Source organism: Oncorhynchus nerka, linkage group LG21 (assembly GCF_034236695.1).
Source record: "Oncorhynchus nerka isolate Pitt River linkage group LG21, Oner_Uvic_2.0, whole genome shotgun sequence".
NCBI classification, from domain to species: domain Eukaryota; kingdom Metazoa; phylum Chordata; class Actinopteri; order Salmoniformes; family Salmonidae; genus Oncorhynchus; species Oncorhynchus nerka.
In genome coordinates, this window is record NC_088416.1 from 17,281,354 (window position 1) to 17,298,726 (window position 17,373).

General features: G+C 41.5%; 1 protein-coding gene across 2 annotated transcripts in view; it reads right to left on the bottom strand.

Annotated features, from left to right (window-relative positions):
- LOC115103984 (serum response factor-like) overlaps positions 1 to 16,699 on the bottom strand; it is a 30,299-nt gene extending 13,600 nt beyond the window's left edge. Inside the window, exons 1-2 of one of the 2 annotated variants that reach the window (XM_029625085.2) lie at positions 15,626 to 16,699; positions 8,345 to 8,614 (exon numbers count right to left, since the gene is read on the bottom strand). In XM_029625085.2, coding sequence (XP_029480945.1) covers positions 8,345 to 8,614; positions 15,626 to 16,069 — 714 coding nt within the window. In that variant the 5' untranslated portion in view covers positions 16,070 to 16,699. The remainder of the gene's footprint in view (positions 1 to 8,344; positions 8,615 to 15,625) is intronic. The other variant, XM_029625086.2, reaches the window with a different exon arrangement.
- Positions 16,700 to 17,373: the final 674 nt, after the last annotated feature.

A 17,373-nucleotide genomic window follows, 5' to 3' on the forward strand; every position in this document is an offset into this window, starting at 1 on the left:
CCTTGGGGAAATGACAGAAAGTGTAGGCTCATTCCTGGCGCATTCCCAGCAATATAAGGAGACATTGGAACACAGCGCATTCAAAATCTGGCGCACTTCCTGTATGAAATTTCATCTTGGTTTCGCCTGTAGCATTAGTTCTGTGGCACTCACAGACAATATCTTTGCAGTTTTGGAAACGTCAGAGTGTTTTCTTTCCAAAGCTGTCAATTATATGCATAGTCAAGCATCTTTTCGTGACAAAATATCTTGTTTAAAACGGGAACGTTTTTCATCCAAAAATGAAATACTGCCCCCAGAGTTTCAAGAGGTTAAAGTAATGGACTGTTGTTTCTCTTTGCTTATTTGAGCTGTTCTTGCCATAATATGGACTTGGTCTTTTACTAAATAGGGCAATTATTTTCTTTTAACTAGGCACACCTGTTAACCTCTTAACCTGTTACTCCTACCCCCTACTTTTTCGAACATTCTGTTAAAAATCGCGCAACATTTCAGCGCCCTGCTACTCATGCCAGGAATATAGTATATGCATATGATTAGTATGTGTGGATAGAAAACACTCAGACGTTTATAAAACTGGTTAAATCACGGCTGTGACTATAACAGAACGTGCGTTTCATCGAAAAGTGCAGGAAAATCTGATCACTGAAAATGGAAAAATATCCATGCGCGACTTCAACCCATTGATAAAGGTGAACCACATTTAATGGGGCTGAGGTTGCAATACCTACAGCTTCCACACGATGTCAACAGTCTTGTCATTTGCCTAGTCTTTGTTTCTTGGTTCAAAAAGACGCAAGGCATTGCCTTTCTTCCGGTCTCCGACCGGATATTTTGGTTGAGATTTACCCGGACATTATTTCCAGACGTAGAGCTATAGAATTTACATCGCCTCGTGATCAATTTGATCGCTTATTAACGTTTACTAATACCTAAAGTTGCATTACAAAAGTATTTCGAAGTGTTTTGTGAAAGTTTATCGTCGACTTTTTTAATTAAAAAAAATGACGTTGCGTTATAAAACGATGTTTTTTTCCTTGATTACAGTCTTCATAGATTGATATCTAGGCTATATATGGACCGATTTAAACGAAAAAGAAGACCCAATAGTGATGTTTATGGGACATCTAGGAGTGCCAACAAAGAAGATGGTCAAAGGTAATGAATGTTTTATATTTTATTGGTGCGTTTAGTGTAGCGCCGACTATGCTAATTATTTAGTTTACGTCCCCTGCAGGTCTTTTGGGGTGTTGCATGCCATCAGATAATAGCTTCTCATGCTTTCGCCGAAAAGCATTTTAAAAATCTGACTTGTTGGCTGGATTCACAACGAGTGTAGCTTTAATTCAGTACCCTGCATGTGTGTTTTAATGAACGTTTGAGTTTTAACGAGTGCTATTAGCATTTAGCGTAGCGCATTTGCATTTCCAGATGTCTAAATGGGACGCATGCGTGCCGGGTCGACGTAAGAGGTTAATTGAAATGCGTTCCAGATGACTACCTCTGGAAGCTGGTTTTAGAGAATGCCGAGAGTGTGCAAAGCTGTCATCAAGGCAAAGGGTGGCCACTTTGAAGAATCTCAAATATATTTTAACACTATTTTGGTTCCATGTGTTATTTCTTAGTTTGATGTATTCACTATTCGACAATGTAGAAAATAGTAAAAATAAAGAAACCCTGGAATGAGTAGGTGTCCAAACTTTTGACTGGTACTGTACACACACAAATATGGGGGATTGGAAATGATGCAGACAATTAAATTGTGTCTTCTATCATTCTATCTGCAATATTACAGCTGATTTACCCCCTAAAAAAGATACTGAACAAAAATAAACAATGTCCCATGTTTCATGAGCTGAAATACAAGATCCCAGAAATGTTCCATACGCACAAAAAGTGTCTCTCTCTCTCAAATGTTGGGCACAAGTTTGTTTACATACCTGTTGGTGAGCATTTCTCTAAGTATTTCTGTGTAATAAAGCTATTTTATGGTCGGGGGTGGACTCTGCCCAGTCATGTAAAAATCTGTAGATTAGGGCTTAATGAATGTATTTAAATTGACTGACTTCCTTCTATAAACTAACTCAGTAAAATCAGGCCCTAGTGTCTGCAGGTTTTTGTTTTTTCCTTTCAATTAAGCCCTAGACCACCAGGTGGGGAGTTCCTTACTAATTAGTAGTGATGCACCGATGACATTTTTGGTCGATACCAATATCCAATATTTTCCAACCTCTTGGTGTTATGGGGCAGTATTTTCATTTTTGGAGAAAAAAAACGTTCCCGTTTTTAAACTGGATATTTTGTCAGGAAAATATGCTAGAATATGCATATAATTGACAGCTTTGGATAGAAAACACTAACGTTTCCAAAACTGTAAAGATATTGTCTGTGAGTATAAAAGAAATGATGTTGCAGGCGAAAGCCTGAGAAAAATCCAATCCGGAAGTGCCCCAGGTTTTGAAAGCGCTGCGTTCCAATGACTCCCTATTCAGCTGTGAATGTACCATCAACGAGCTTACGCTTTCTACGTATTCCCCAAGGTGTCTATAGCATTGTGACGTAGTTTTACGCATTTCTGTTGAAGAATAGCCGTAGGCGGCCACATTGCGTAAGTGGTCACATTGTGGCTCCGAGAGAGATTCTTGCATAAAATACAGGTAGCCATTACTCCAATCGGTCCAAGTGAAAAACGAATTGTCCCGACGGATATATTATCGAATAGATATTAGAAAAACACCTTGAGGATGGATTCTAAACAACGTTTGCCATGTTTCTGTCGATATTATGGAGCTAATTTGGAATATTTTTCGGCGTTGTGGTGACCGCAATTTCCGGGCGATTTCTCAGCCAAACGTGAAGAACAAACGGAGCTATTTCACCTACAAAAATAATATTTTGGGAAAAAATGAACTTTGGCTGTCTACCTGGGAGTCTCGTGAGTGAAAACATCCGAAGTTCATCAAAGGTAAACAATTTAATTTGATTGCTTTTCTGATTTCCGTGACAAGGTTGCCTGCTGCTAGCAAGGCATAATGCTATGCTAGACTATGATAAACTTACACAAATGCTTGTCTAGCGTTGGCGGTAAAGCATATTTTGAAAATCTGAGATGACAGGGTGATTAACAAAAGGCTAAGCTGTGTTCCAATATATTTCACTTGTGATTTTCATGAATAGGAATATTTTCTAGGAAGATTTATGTCCGTTGCGTTATGCTAATTAGTGTCAGATGACAACGGTCCCGTTCACGGGATGGGGTGTCACTACAGGTTAATATTAGTGGACTTTGTGGTTAGCCTTCAAAATAAAAGTATGGCATAATTCTATTTGTATACATTTGCATCACTGTCAATTACATACTTTTATTTTGAAGGCAAATTGCAAATTCCACTATTGTGGCTAGCTTCACAACACATCCCGGCCCAGTCGAGCCTCACTAGCCAGAGGAAGCTAGCCGGCTGCTTATAACGTTAGCTTTGGGCAACAGGGTTAAGTTGACTATTTATTTTCATGAACTGAAGTTAAACAACAAAAATACTTACAAGGATTCATAAATCATTGCTAAGAATGAAAATAACAGGTTTCTACTGGTCATTGTTTTCAGGCTGATTGTATTGGTGCTAGCTAGGTAAAGTTACCAAGCTGAAGCTAGCTACCCCAGAAGTTGCGGTCAAACAAATGCTTTATTACCAACACGGTATTGTAAACACATTGTTGGGGCCGGTGTTTGCAGACTTTTTGTACAGCTTTGACAGTACTACTGTATCTTTGACACGCGAAGACCCAAACGCTATTCCATAGTATGTCTGAAGCAGTGACGCTATTACTGTGCAACTCCGGTAGGGCAACATCTGAAAAATAGCGCACTTGGTAGTGTGTACTGGTGCTCGACCAGTCGGCGAAAGCCAACATCACCCACGACAGAGAACGGTTGATTGTCATTATCCATTATCTTGGTTTTAATGGATTTCTCCTTTGAGTTGTCTCGCTGAAATGTTACTCTTTCAAATGACTGCTCGACTTGTTGACTGCTCGATTCACACAGCAGACATAGTGGGCTAGGTTAGGAATGCTGTGCTGCACGTGTAGCGCTACATTTTACATAGGTATGCACGTCAGCTTTGACAACGTTTTTTCACATCGGCATTAAACTAGACATCCGATATGTTCACCAATATATTGTGCATCCCTACTAATTAGTGACCTTAATTCATAAATCAAGTACAAGAGAGGAGCGAAAACCCGCGGACACTCGGCCCTCTGGAATGAGTTTGATATATTTTCCATAACCAAAAATATTGCATTTTAAGCTGGTGTACAAAACTTTAACCTCTATGGGATGGGTGTCCCTAAACCAGGACGGTTGTTGCTAATGTGCGCTAATTTTACTAGAATGACATTGTATACAACAGCCAACTTTCCAGGACATAGACATGTCTTATATGGGCAGAAAGCTTAAATTATTGTTAATCTAACTGCAGTGTCCAATTAACAATAGCTATTACTACAGTGAACAAAATACCATGCCATTGTTTAAATGCACAACAAAAAATGTATCACAGCAACTGGTTGGATACATTCCCCTCTGAAGGTAAATAATGTACTTATTTTCAGTAATCTTGCTCCGATTTGTTATCCTCTATGTAGCATAGTTTTGTTTGATAAAATACATTTTTATGTTCAAATGTAGTAATTGGGGTCTACGGGTTGACCCCACTGCTGTCTCTGGCTCCACACCCACCCTACCCGGCCATCTAGATGTGTGAAAGTGACATTCCTGGGTGTATAAACTTAATTGTTTTATTACCATAGCATTTTTGTATGTTCTCTAAAGTTATGTACTTGAAAACTTATCATTTCGGCATATTTGGACAAACTCCTGGCAGACTTGATACATAATATTGTGCAGTGATGTAATTCTTCACTGGATCAGTCTAAAACTTTGCACACACTGCTGCCATCTGATGGCCAAAATCTAAATGACAGCTATACTCCTATCTGAAAGTATGGCCTTTCTCGTGCATTTCAAAGTATGGCCTTTCTCGTGCATTTCATATTTTACCAGATCTAATGTGTCATACTCCTACATTAAATTAACATTCCCACAAACTTCAAAGTGTTTCCTTTTAAATGGTATCAATAATATGCATATCCGTGCTTCAGGTCCTGAGCTACAGGCAGATTTGGGTATGTCATTTTAGGCGAAAATTGAAAAAAAGGGGGGCTATCCCTATTAAGGGGTTTTTAAGTAAAAGATGCAAAAACTAAACTTAAGATCAGCAAGCATAGATATAGCGCATATAAAAACAGATATACTGCTTCATAGACTTGCGTTCAATGAGAATGGCATACGTCTATGTGAATTTGGATGGGTCGCCCAAAGGTGACATATTGCAGCTTTAAGTAAATCAGGTGTTACATGAGATGAAAAGGAGACTGGAGTGCCACTTTAATAGTTGCCATGTACTTTCTGAGCTTGTATTCACCATCACCTGCATTGTTTACGTGTGTCCTGTTTATAGCGCAGCAGAGAGAAAATGCACAGGTGTGTGCTGCAGTTCTACTAAGATGTAACAGTTTGGCTTAGTTTAAAGCTTGTCAATAAACAAACTGCAAAGGGAAAACTTGAACAGAAACATTTTGGTAGTAGGCTGGCTGGCTACTACTCAACAGCAGGAAATGTCAAGTGTGCCGACAGCAAATCAAATCCAAATCAAATTTTATTTGTCACATACACATGGTTAGCAGATGTTAATGCGAGTGTAGCGAAATGCTTGTGCTTCTAGTTCCGACAATGCAGTAATAACCAACAAGTAATCTAACTAACAATACCAAAACTACTGTCTTATACACACAAGTGTAGGGGGATAAAGAATATGTATATAAAGATATATGAATGAGTGATGGTACAGAGCGGCATAGGCAAGATAGTGTGCCAACAGCAATGCTGCATTCAGCCGCACCTTTGTTCCAGCAGCACAATTGTAAAAAATGTTTTTACCTTTGAAGCGCTTATGAAAATGTAAATAAAATGTAAAAAACAACATTTGTTAGTGGTTAATACTTATTTCCATTGAATATAGTCAGAAACCTAATTAAATGATCAATGATTCACACACAAAAACATCTTTGGAACCGGTATCGAATTGAAGGAACCGGGATCAAAGTGTCAACGATGGGACATTTTAACCCTAGCCTTTTTGGGGGCCCACAGGGAGGTACTACCTCAGGGGTATCAAACTAATTCCACGGAGGGCAGAGTGTAGGTTTTTTCCTTTCAATAAAGACCTAGACAACCAGATGAGGGGAGTTCTTTACTAATTAGTGACATTAATACATCAATCAAGTACGAGGTGGAGTGAAAACCCTCAGACACTCGGCCCATAAAGCGAAAATAAACCGACTCAACTGACCGCATTCAGTGTCTTGCATTCATTATAGTGCATTCTAGTCTAGGGCACTTGGTTTCCTTTTTTCTTTCTAGAGGACATCTACATTAGTCTATTTGAACAAGTTATCCCTCTGAGCATAAGTCCATTTCCTCCGCCATAAACATTTGCTGAACAAGTCTCTTCCAAAAGAGGGGACAAAACTAGTAAACAAACACCCCGGGGGCCCCGCGGCTCACCTGTCAGGAAATAGCACCATGCAACGGGCTCACTCTCTTTACTGAGAGCAAAGCAAACAATGAAAAACTAGGTTATGAGTGTAATGCCCTACTAAGTTTGCGTTGGATGGCCTGACTGTGGGCGTCTGGCTGTGGTCTGATTGAGTCCAGAACTCAAGCCCAGCCCACTTTTGCTCCTGAACAGCGTCCCTGTCCACCTGTATTTCAGTGTTCCTGACAACTTACTTGCACCAGCACGCGGCTCTACCTTGTCATCTGCACTCTGTCTTTCTATCAGTGCTTTGCACAACACCACAGCTGAGGTGACTAGTCAGACAGAAACCCCTTTAAATAGAAACTCTCTCCCCAGAGTGAGCATTCCTCCCACCACGGCACCTGTGAGCTAAAGTAGTACCGTAGTTCATCACCAACAACCAATTGTATTTCAAAGCAAGTCTGGCTTTTGGTTGAGTAAAGAAGCTTAATGAGCTGAAAAATCCAGAATCTTCGCCATCACTCATAATTAACACTACCGCATTTGTTTCCATTTCATTAAACTAACTGCGCATCATGACATGATTTGTTATCACTTATCATAAGCTTCTCTGCTTTAAAATGGGGGGGGGGTCAATGGTCCATCCCATTAATAAAAATATTAATGTGAACTTGTGTAGCTCACGCTATATTTCCAAAGCGAAAAGTGTAGGCCTGTGCCTGGTGAATTAACCAGCAACATGACCATCCGAGGAAGCTACCGTTTATTCCCCTCGGTATTAAGCCAGGTGAGAGATGAAACTGACAACAAGTGGTTGACAAAGCGCAAAACTAGCCCAACAAAGGCCCTTTTTATTTACTCAAGCAAAAGATTTAGCCTCAGGTTGGCGTACATCGCTGAACCTCCTCACATAGCTCACCACATTTCCTTGAAAATCGCTGAAAACAGCTGCAGCTTATATGGAATGCAATCAGCCCTCTGCCAAGAGAGAAACTAGAGGAAACCATCCCATATATGGACAAAGAGGCCAAATATTATTTTCTCAATCTACTGTGAAGCATTTTTTTGTTTTTCATTTGCCCATGAATAAGTGAAGTCTAAGGAGACGTACCAGTTAACCCATCGGTCAGCTTTGGTTAAAGGACCCATGTAGTGATGTCAACAGTTTAAGCAAAATGATGGTCCTGTGATGTTGTACTATGACTTTGATCCAGTTTTTGTTGTTGTTGCGTGAATACATTTTTTTGGTGTCTACAAAAGGTTTCTCTGGCTGGAAAGTTTTTTTCTCCCACACACACACTTTACCAGAATAAGGAGGTGAAACTACCACTGGCTAGTGCCTTTAATTCTAAGACCGCTAACACCTTTGCTTTTCAAGGGAATGCTACTACAAGTTAAGACATTCTACACTGGTTCCTCTTTCCAGCACTGCATAGTAACCTAGCAAACCTCCTTGGTTCTGAAGCCTGTGCCCATTTCCCAACAGGATAAAGAATGAACAGAGCAACAATATACCTCTTCCACACACTGTATTATTATTATTATTATTATTATTATTATGCACATGCAAAAAAAGTGTGACAACAGGTTTGTTGATCTAGGAGTTCGAAAAAACACCTCCATGCAACTGCTAGGCTAAAGGCACCATATAAGACAGCATTAGGTAACTTGATGCATGGTAACCCAGATGCTCTGAAGCAGCTATCGGTTGCGTTAACCCCAGGAGACTGTAACCACCTCACCTTGGTGGGCTCTGTGCAGCAGTCACCCTCCGACACCTGGTAGGTGAGGTCCGTCTCCTCGAAGCCTGTGGCGCTCATGCGCTGGTCGGTGGACGGGTCATTGCGGGGCGGCGAGTCAGGTGAGTTGAGGCACGTCTGGATGAGCGCCTTGCCCGTCTCGCTGGTAATCATGGGCTGGAGCTTGCGTGTGGCAAATGTGTAGACGTGGCCTGTCTCGCTGGCCACCAGGAGGAGGACCTGGGTTCCTGTTAGAGTGGAGAGCTCATAGGCCTGGGGGAGTGGAAAGAGGGATGAGAGAACATCAGGCATCAAAGCAAACTTAAGGTAGCCCTTTCCACCCACAGTCATGTCATCCCGTATACATACGGGTCATTGATAAGTGCCTAAATTGGAATGCAGTGGCTGTAGTGACATGCTATACATGACGTCAGAGCTCAGGTTCGCCACTTCACAGCGCTGTATGGGTTTTAACTGACAGCTGTTATAAACTTGAGCATGTGCGCGACAACAAGATGCCTCCAACCTTCCTGCTAATTGGGCTACCTCTGCACATGCCGTTTGAATGAAGGAAATGCTGTAAATAGAGACGAGTCGGTGTTCTGAAAGATAATACGTTGAGGGTTATAATAAATACCGCTTCGTCATACAAGCAAACTACACACCCGTGAGTCCAAATGTACATCACATTTCCATATTTGAAGACATGTAATTTACAGTATCAAGGTTTATGATCGCTATGTTTGATCCACAGTTACAAGGATGACATGCGTTACGCCCTGAAGAGAATGAGTTTGTTGTATTGTGAAGAAAATTAGACACTGAACACACACTTGAATGCACTCACGACTCCATTCTATACACACCAAAATGACAAAATCAGTTTCTCTGAAGTGATTTTGGGGTAGTTGTTTTACATATTTTGCTACTACTACCACCACCGATCAGTGGTCTAGTCACACGTCAGAGCCTTATATTAGCCTCACAGAATGGAATCTTCTAAATAAATGCCTTCAAACATCACACTTTCCCGACGACCACACAGTTGAAGCTATAGCAGAGGGGCTCATTGACGCGCTCGCCTCCTGGGGACTCAGTCAAGACAGACAGGCCTGCATTACGATGGATAGTGGTGCGAACGTGATGAATGCTGCTCAAATCAACAAATGGACCCGACTGCAATGTTTCGGACATCTTCTGCACTTGGCCATTGGTAAGTAACCTTGTCAATTGTGTATATTGAAGTGATTGGTTAGATGAAACTAAATGTAACTAAATGTATTTTTTTCTCTCCATCAACTGATTAATAAATATTACATTTGTACATAACTAAAGGGATTATTGTGATTTCATTAAAATCTCTTGATTTCTCTTAGAGAGAGTGGGTAGACAAAATGGGTGGATCGAGCCATTGGAGTGTGTAAGAAAGTGGTAGGTGCCTTTTCCTATTCGTGGAAAAAGAAGAGACATGTCAGTTGCTCAAAAAGAACAACATACCCCAGCACAAGTTGGTGACAGAGTCACTTACCAGGTGGTGATCACGTCAAAAGATGATGCAAAGAGTACTGGAGCCGGAGAAAGCCATTTCACAGGTCTTGTCCAGAGACAAGAAGACCCGGGACTTACCTCCCACCTATACAGATGTTCTTGAGTCCATCAACCAGGCATTGACCCCAATCCTAGAATTCAGATGCTCTGTCTGGTGAGTCTTATGTCAGTGTGTCTTATCTGAAGCCAGTACTACACCTGTCCAATACAGAGGTCATGAAACCTGATGGTGAAACAGAGCTCACCCAAACCATCAAAACAATAGTCATGGACTATGATGACCTAGCCACAGAAGACCTCCTGAACATCTCCTGATTCTGACAGTGAAACTAATCCACTGGACTGGTGGAAGACCCACCAAAAGAAAGAAAAAAACTTTCCCAAAGTCAGCCACCTGGCAAAGCGCTACCTGTGCATTCCTGCAACCAGCTCCCCCTCACAGTGTGTTTTTAGCACAGGTGGCAACATAGTGACCTGCCATAGGGCAGCTTTAAAGCCAGAAACCGTAGACAGACTTGTTTTTCTTGCTTGTAAGACAACTACCCCAACAAACTGTGATGTGCTATTAGGCTAACAGTTATAATGCATATTGACTTGCACTATTTTAAAATTGTATTTCTTGCTCATGTCTTGTAAGGGTTTACAGCTCTACTTTGGACAAATAAGAAACATTAAAGCCTTTGGTTTGTTCAGGCATTCTAGAGTCTGAAGCAGATTTTTAAACATTATTTGATTAATATCAGGATAATTATTGTTAGCGAATGAAACATTTAACACACACAATTCCTTAGCACTGATGCAATGTGGTATGGCAGCAAGCACATCTAACCATTTATTTATTGATGTTGGAGAGAACAATCAATGTGGTCTCTGGGCTGTAGTCCGACAAAGGCCAAGAATGGAGAGTTAGGCTAAAGGTTATTGGGAGAGTAAGAGGTCAATATTTCTGAACAAGCGCATTAGTTGCTTAGAGCAGTGCAGGGCCGCTTTCAGAAGGCAAACGTTGTGGAACATTGCAAATAAAAATGTCATGAATATAACCAACAGGATTCCTTACTCAGCATTTCAGAAGGTCATGTTTGTTCTACACAGGCTCATAGTACCTCAACCCAGTGCCCTACTTAATGCAGCCTAGACCAAGCTTCCTTCCACCATGCATAGCCATTTCTTAAAAGCTTTTAAACGGCATCTCGGTGAGCACAAGCTGTTGTTTCCAAGGGGAACCCCACAGCCAAGCATAACATTGTGCCTTAGGCAGCAGAGAGCATGGCTCTAACAAGCCCAGGGCTCTCAGGCACTATGGGATAGTAGTAGTAGGAGGGAAATGGGATCGTTTTGTCAGCAGCCATTGGCCAGTTGGCTGCGTATGCTATTCAATGTTTTGATGCACTTTATGGTGCTCATAAAACGGGGACAACATCAGAAAGCAACCAGTGTTAATTAGAAAACAAGGCTACAAAGTCAGGAAGGGGCAAAGGATAGGAAGGAGAATATAGAGTTGAAGAGCTTGAGCGAGTTAGGATTGGCTCTCCTGTGTCCTCTACTTTGCAGCAACACTTTCTGTAGGCTGTTATTTGTGCGGACCCACCCACCCACACACCAACCCTGGGCCGGTATGTAACCTAGTGGTTAAGAGCATTGGGCCAATAACTGAAACGTCGCTGGTTCGAATCCCCGAACCAGCTTGGTGGAAAGATCTGCCGTTCGCCCTTGAGCAACACCCCAACAACTACTCCCTGGGTGCCGATGATGTCGATTAAGGCTCCCTGCACTGCTCCGATTGAAGGGTTGGGTTAAATGTGGAAGACACATTTCAGATGGATGCATTCAGTTGCGCAACTGACTCAGTACCCCCCTTCCCACACTGTATATGCACAAGTGGCATTGCCTCCTCATTGCAGAGTGGAAGGAACCCTGTGGTTGCCTAGGCACCCACAGAGGGGGTGTGTGCTTTGGCAGTGCACTATGGAGGAGCAGTGATAGCTCAAAGCTCAGATTTTGTGGCACATCAAAGCAGTACTCTACCTTCCACATTGCAGTCTGATTTTACAAGCGAACCAGAGCCTCCTGGGGCTGCAGGTAGTCTAGTGGTTAAGAGAATTGGGCCAGTAAATGAAAGGTTGCTGGTTTGAATCCCAGAGCCGGCAAGGGGGAAGAATCTGCAAGGCAGTTAACCCACAAAAACACCTGCTCCCCGGGCACCGTGGATGTTGATTAAGGCAGCTCCCCCGCACCTCTGAATCAGAGCGGTTGGGTTAAATGTGGAAGACACATTTCAGATGAATGCATTCAGTTGTGCAACTGACTATGCAGCCCCTTTCCTTGCCTGTATTTTGTAAGAGAGGTTGACAAACTTTTTTTTAGTCCCTCCCTGCTGCATACAGCACACCTGGGTACAAAAATCAGTAAAGTACCCTGCCCTGAGCGGGATTATTTAACTCCCAAAGGCCTTTGCAGACTGTATGTCGGAATCAGTTTTAAGATTATCACATTACACTATGATGTTACCAAATTAAAAATCTTGATTTCAACTTGGCCAGATTGTACGATTTGCTTAAGTTCTGTCTCCACAGACGGCGATTGGCTTGTGAGGCTACGTCAACTGCAGCGGTGTATTTGATCTGCACATGTGGCAGCAGCACAAGCCTCACTATGCTTATGCACAAGTTCAGAAAAAAACTGAAAGTATGCATCTTACAAAGAGTCCACATACAAACTTTATATGTCCAAACTCAGAATCAAATAGGCTTCCTCAAAATAACATGGTCACTGTGGTAGAACATTGTGCATTTATCAAAATCCCATCAGGTGGCCTGACTTCATGCACATGTGTCATGTAAACAAGATTAGGAAAATCATTATTTTTTCACAGCATGTAGGCTAAAAGTTTAAAATCAAACTGTATTAAATCGGACTATTCACAACAATATCAGGTGGTGTGAAAGGAAGGCCCAGAAAATCATTAAAGACTCCAGCCACCGAAGCCATAGACTTGTCTCTGCATCAAGTCTGACACCAACAGGCTCCTGAACAGCTTTTATCCCCATGCCATAAGACTGCTAAATAGCTGACAGAATGGCTACACAGACTGAGTTGACCCTTGTATTTTATTTTTGCACCGACTCTACACTCACATGCCAACACAACCATGTCTATAAGTCTTTGCTAGGTAAAGCCCCGCCTTATCTCAGCTCACTGGTCACCATAGCAGCACCCACCCGTAGCATGCACTCCAGCAGGTATATTTCACCGGTCACCCTGAAAGCCAACTCCTACTTTGGCCGCCTTTCCTCCCAGTTCTCTGCTGCCAATGACTGGAACAAATGGCAAAAATCACTGAAGCTGGAGACTCATCTCCCTCACTAAATTTAAGCATCAACTGTCAGAGCAGCTTACAGATCATTGCACCTGTACATAGCCCATCCAAATACCTCATCCCCATATTGTATTTATTTATTTTGCTCCTTTTGCACCCCAGTATCTCTACTTGCACATTCATCTTCTGCAAATCTATCACTCCAGTGTTTAATTGCTAAATTGTAATTATTTCACCACTATGGCCTAATGATTGCATTACCTCCCTCTTACTTAATTTGCACACACTGTATATAGACTTGTCTATTGTGTTATTGACTGTATGTTTGTTTATTCCATGTGTAACTCTTTGTGTCTCACTGCTTTGCTTCATCTTGGCCAGGTCGCAGTTGTAAATGAGAACTTGTTCTCAACTGGCCTACCTGGTTAAATAAAAGTGAAATAAAATCAATAATAAAAAATAAAACATGCACACACATTTATAATGACTCGACACACACTCGCACACAAAAATAATTTACGCTGCTGCTACTCTGTTTATCATATCCTGATGCCTAGTCACCTTACCCCTATACATACCTCGCTCTTATCACTCCAGTATCCCTGCACATTGTAAATATGGTATTGGACCTGACCCTGTATATAGCTTCTTACTTTTGCATGTTTTTGTTCTACCTTGTTATTTTGTGGCACTTGCAAGAAAGGCATTTCAGTGTACTTGTGCATGTGACATTAAAATTTGACACCCCCTGAGGAACACATGCATGCTGCAGTCCCATTTGACAGACTTATCTAGGATGAGGTTATCAGCCTACACATGACCCAACCTAAATGCAAATAGTGTTATACTTAACCAAACAGGCCAGATCAAACAATATTGAGTTGCCTTGAAAAGAAAGTGGCTTTGGCAGCAAGAATTTGCATGCTGAGGTTTTTACTTGGCTAGAACTTGGGTAGGTGATTGCAGGAATGCATTAAAATGTTCTTCGCACCAGTCTCTTGATCCTCTGTAGAAGCCGAATTGCTATATACATCTAAAATCAGTCCTGCAACTTTATAGCAGCTCATGAAAAGTAGCTACCCTGGAAAACCTAATCAAGAACCATTCATGAAAACATTGTGTTTTGAACTACATCTATAATAGGGCCTCAGACCATTGAACTCAAATTAGTTAGCTGTAAGTTACCACATAAAAAAATACTTGACAAATAGAACTCAATATCTACTGATGGTGTAAAATCAAGTTTCCTGGAAAGGTGTCCCGCAGGGGTTGATTCTGGGTCCTGTACTTTTTAATGTTTACTAACAGACTTGTCTGCAAAAAATTGTAACCTGCACTTGTATGCCAATTATGCTGTTGTGTATGCTATTGCCCCCACTGTTGATCAGGCTCTCTGAACTACAGTCTGTCTTTAATGTATTACAAAAAGACTTTGATCTCAAATTAGTACTGAATGCAGCTAAAACTAAGTATGTGGTTTTCTAGAGCGCATAAAAATGTCTGATTTAAGCATATGTACTTTGGATGGTGTTCATATTAATCATGTCAGTGCTTACAAATATTTGGTCATTTCCTATATAAATAGGTCCTGCCTCTCGCTAAATAGTAGAAAGCAGATTGTTCAGTCGAAGTCGGTCCTAGACTATGGCGACATCATCGATATGAACGCAGCTGCCACTTCATTTAAGTCGTGTCGCCCATAAGAACTGCGTCTATTTAAATACTTCTCTACCAGAAAGTTGGTTGGCCCTCTGATGTCACATTCCTAAGTTTTCATTTATAAAGTACTTTTACATAAAGTCCCACTATACCTAACATCATTACTACACTTGAGACATACACGTTTCCACACTGGTCTCGGGGATGGCTAACTCCGGAAATTCATTTGGTCTCCGAGCTAACTAAAAGCTGATTTTACCTTTCGTGTACCTTATGTTTAACAATCTTCAAAATGTCCTTAAAATGTGATGTTTGTGCTTCTAGTGCAATTCAGAAAGCTGATTAAGGACCTTATTACTGATGTTTTTTTATGACTGTGTTTTTCTTTCTGCTTGCATTTACATTTTGATGTGAATTTCTGTGATTTATGTAATTCAGTGCTCATCTGTAAATGAGACATTGGTCTCAGTATGACTGTCTGATAAAATAAAAGGTTAAATCAATTAGTTAGCTATAAGTTACATCACATGAGAAAGGGTCATCACTAGGTTAGCACAGTCACCGCCTATTTTAAAATGGATTGTAAACCTAAGCACACTGCTAACCGTATTCCTAACCTTAAATGAAGACAAAAGCACATTTCTACCATAGCCCAACACGTGTGCCTGTGAAACCGAACGTCTGCGCAGGTGTGGGAGCACGAGCACAGGTCGGCAGCATGTCTGCAATGAAAACAAAGAGACCGAATACTGACAACTAACCTTCTTCATAATGCCAGTCTTCCTCTTGCTAAAAGTTGTGTACCGCCGAAGTTTGTTGTCTATAAATTCCATTTTGATCTTGACTCGTCCGCGGGTTTTCTTGCCTGGCTTTGCCCCTGTTGCACCGCCATAACCTCCCGGGGGTAGCACCACAGACGTCGCCGATGCAGCGACTTCCATCTCAGCTCTCTCCCGTTTCACCCCTCTTTTGTCCCCGGCTGAACCCATGGTCTCATCCTCATCCCCGGAGTCGGACTCTGGTTCAGAGCCGCTGTACACCACGTCGGCTGAGTACTGTCTGATTCGGTCGTCAAACCTTCCACCTTCGGCACCACTCATGTTCGTTCCTGGGTGATTAACTTGCATAGCGGTCAACCCAGTCCCATTTCCAGGTCGTGCGCCCCCTGCTCTTGTACCTATTCCTGCCCCGTTTCCCCCCAACATTCCGAACCTGTCCCCCAGGCCTTCAAACCTCTCACCCTGTTGCGGTCGATGGACCCACTGGTCTATGCGTAAATGAGCGATGTTGTGATCGAACCGAAATTATTCAAAAACTGTCCATTCCTCAGCTTGTTGGTGCAAATGACCTTGGAATCCAGCTATTCGAGATATATAACTAGTTAGTTAAATGGCATTTAGCTAACGACTTTATCAACACGTAAAGCCTAGCTAGCTAGATATATAGTGCTGCTGTGGGTTATCTGTGAGCTTTAGGCAAAACACGACCAAATTAATAACCACAGACTCGTGTAAACGAAATAAATTGACCATGGTATATAATTTACGATAACTGTGCAAAGTTGTAACGTTAGTTATAAGTTGTTTCCTCCTACAACTAATCAATCAAGCCCAACCCCCTACTCTTCTCCACTTAAGGACATTTCGATATACATCCATTGGTATTACTCCGCGATCACATATAATTCACCAAGAAAACGCTTGACAATTCCCAGCCTCTCTTCCAATATAGACCATTTATGTTATTAACATCTGGAAAATGTATTCATTTGAAAATACATTTTAGATGTACAAGAGTAACCAATTTAGCGCGCATGAATTCTATCCGGGGAAACGTTCTTTCGAGATCTACTTTCCGCCATATACAGAGATACATTTCCTTTTATGGTGTTGTCGCTCCTTATTTGGTGAGTCATAGCTCCGAACCCTAGGCAGAGAGGACGAGGGCGAAGCGAGAGCATTTACTCCACCCAAACAATGTTTGTGTGAGATCAGCCCTTTTTTGTATAAAGGTCTATGACAGAGTGTCGAATTTTGTGAGGTTTATTTGATCAAATAGAAGTTACGTCATGTTTAGGCTGTTACAAATGTACTGATATAAAACTACCTAGTTGTGCATGTTGTTATCACGCGTACCTGCCCTCTCATTGGCTAGAATGGTCCCACCGGATCTCACATGCCTTCAATCATTGAGGACAAGCATTTCCATTGTTAGAGCAGCCACTCGATTATCTTGTAAATACAAGAGATCACCTTTGCCCTTAACTTGGTTGTGATTGGACGAAAAGGCATCCACATAGTTTCGTAATTGAAAAGAGCCAAATGTGTCTTGGATAAAAGTGATTTTAAAATGGCAAACCACGTAACGTATGTTTTTGCCCAGTGATGTTTGAATATTTTTGCCTATAAAACTACCAACTTTACCTGTGTTCTAAAAGTAGGATGTGAAGTCAAATACCCCCCATTGTAAATGTGATGATAAATTCTCTAGCATTTTTAATTGCAGCATT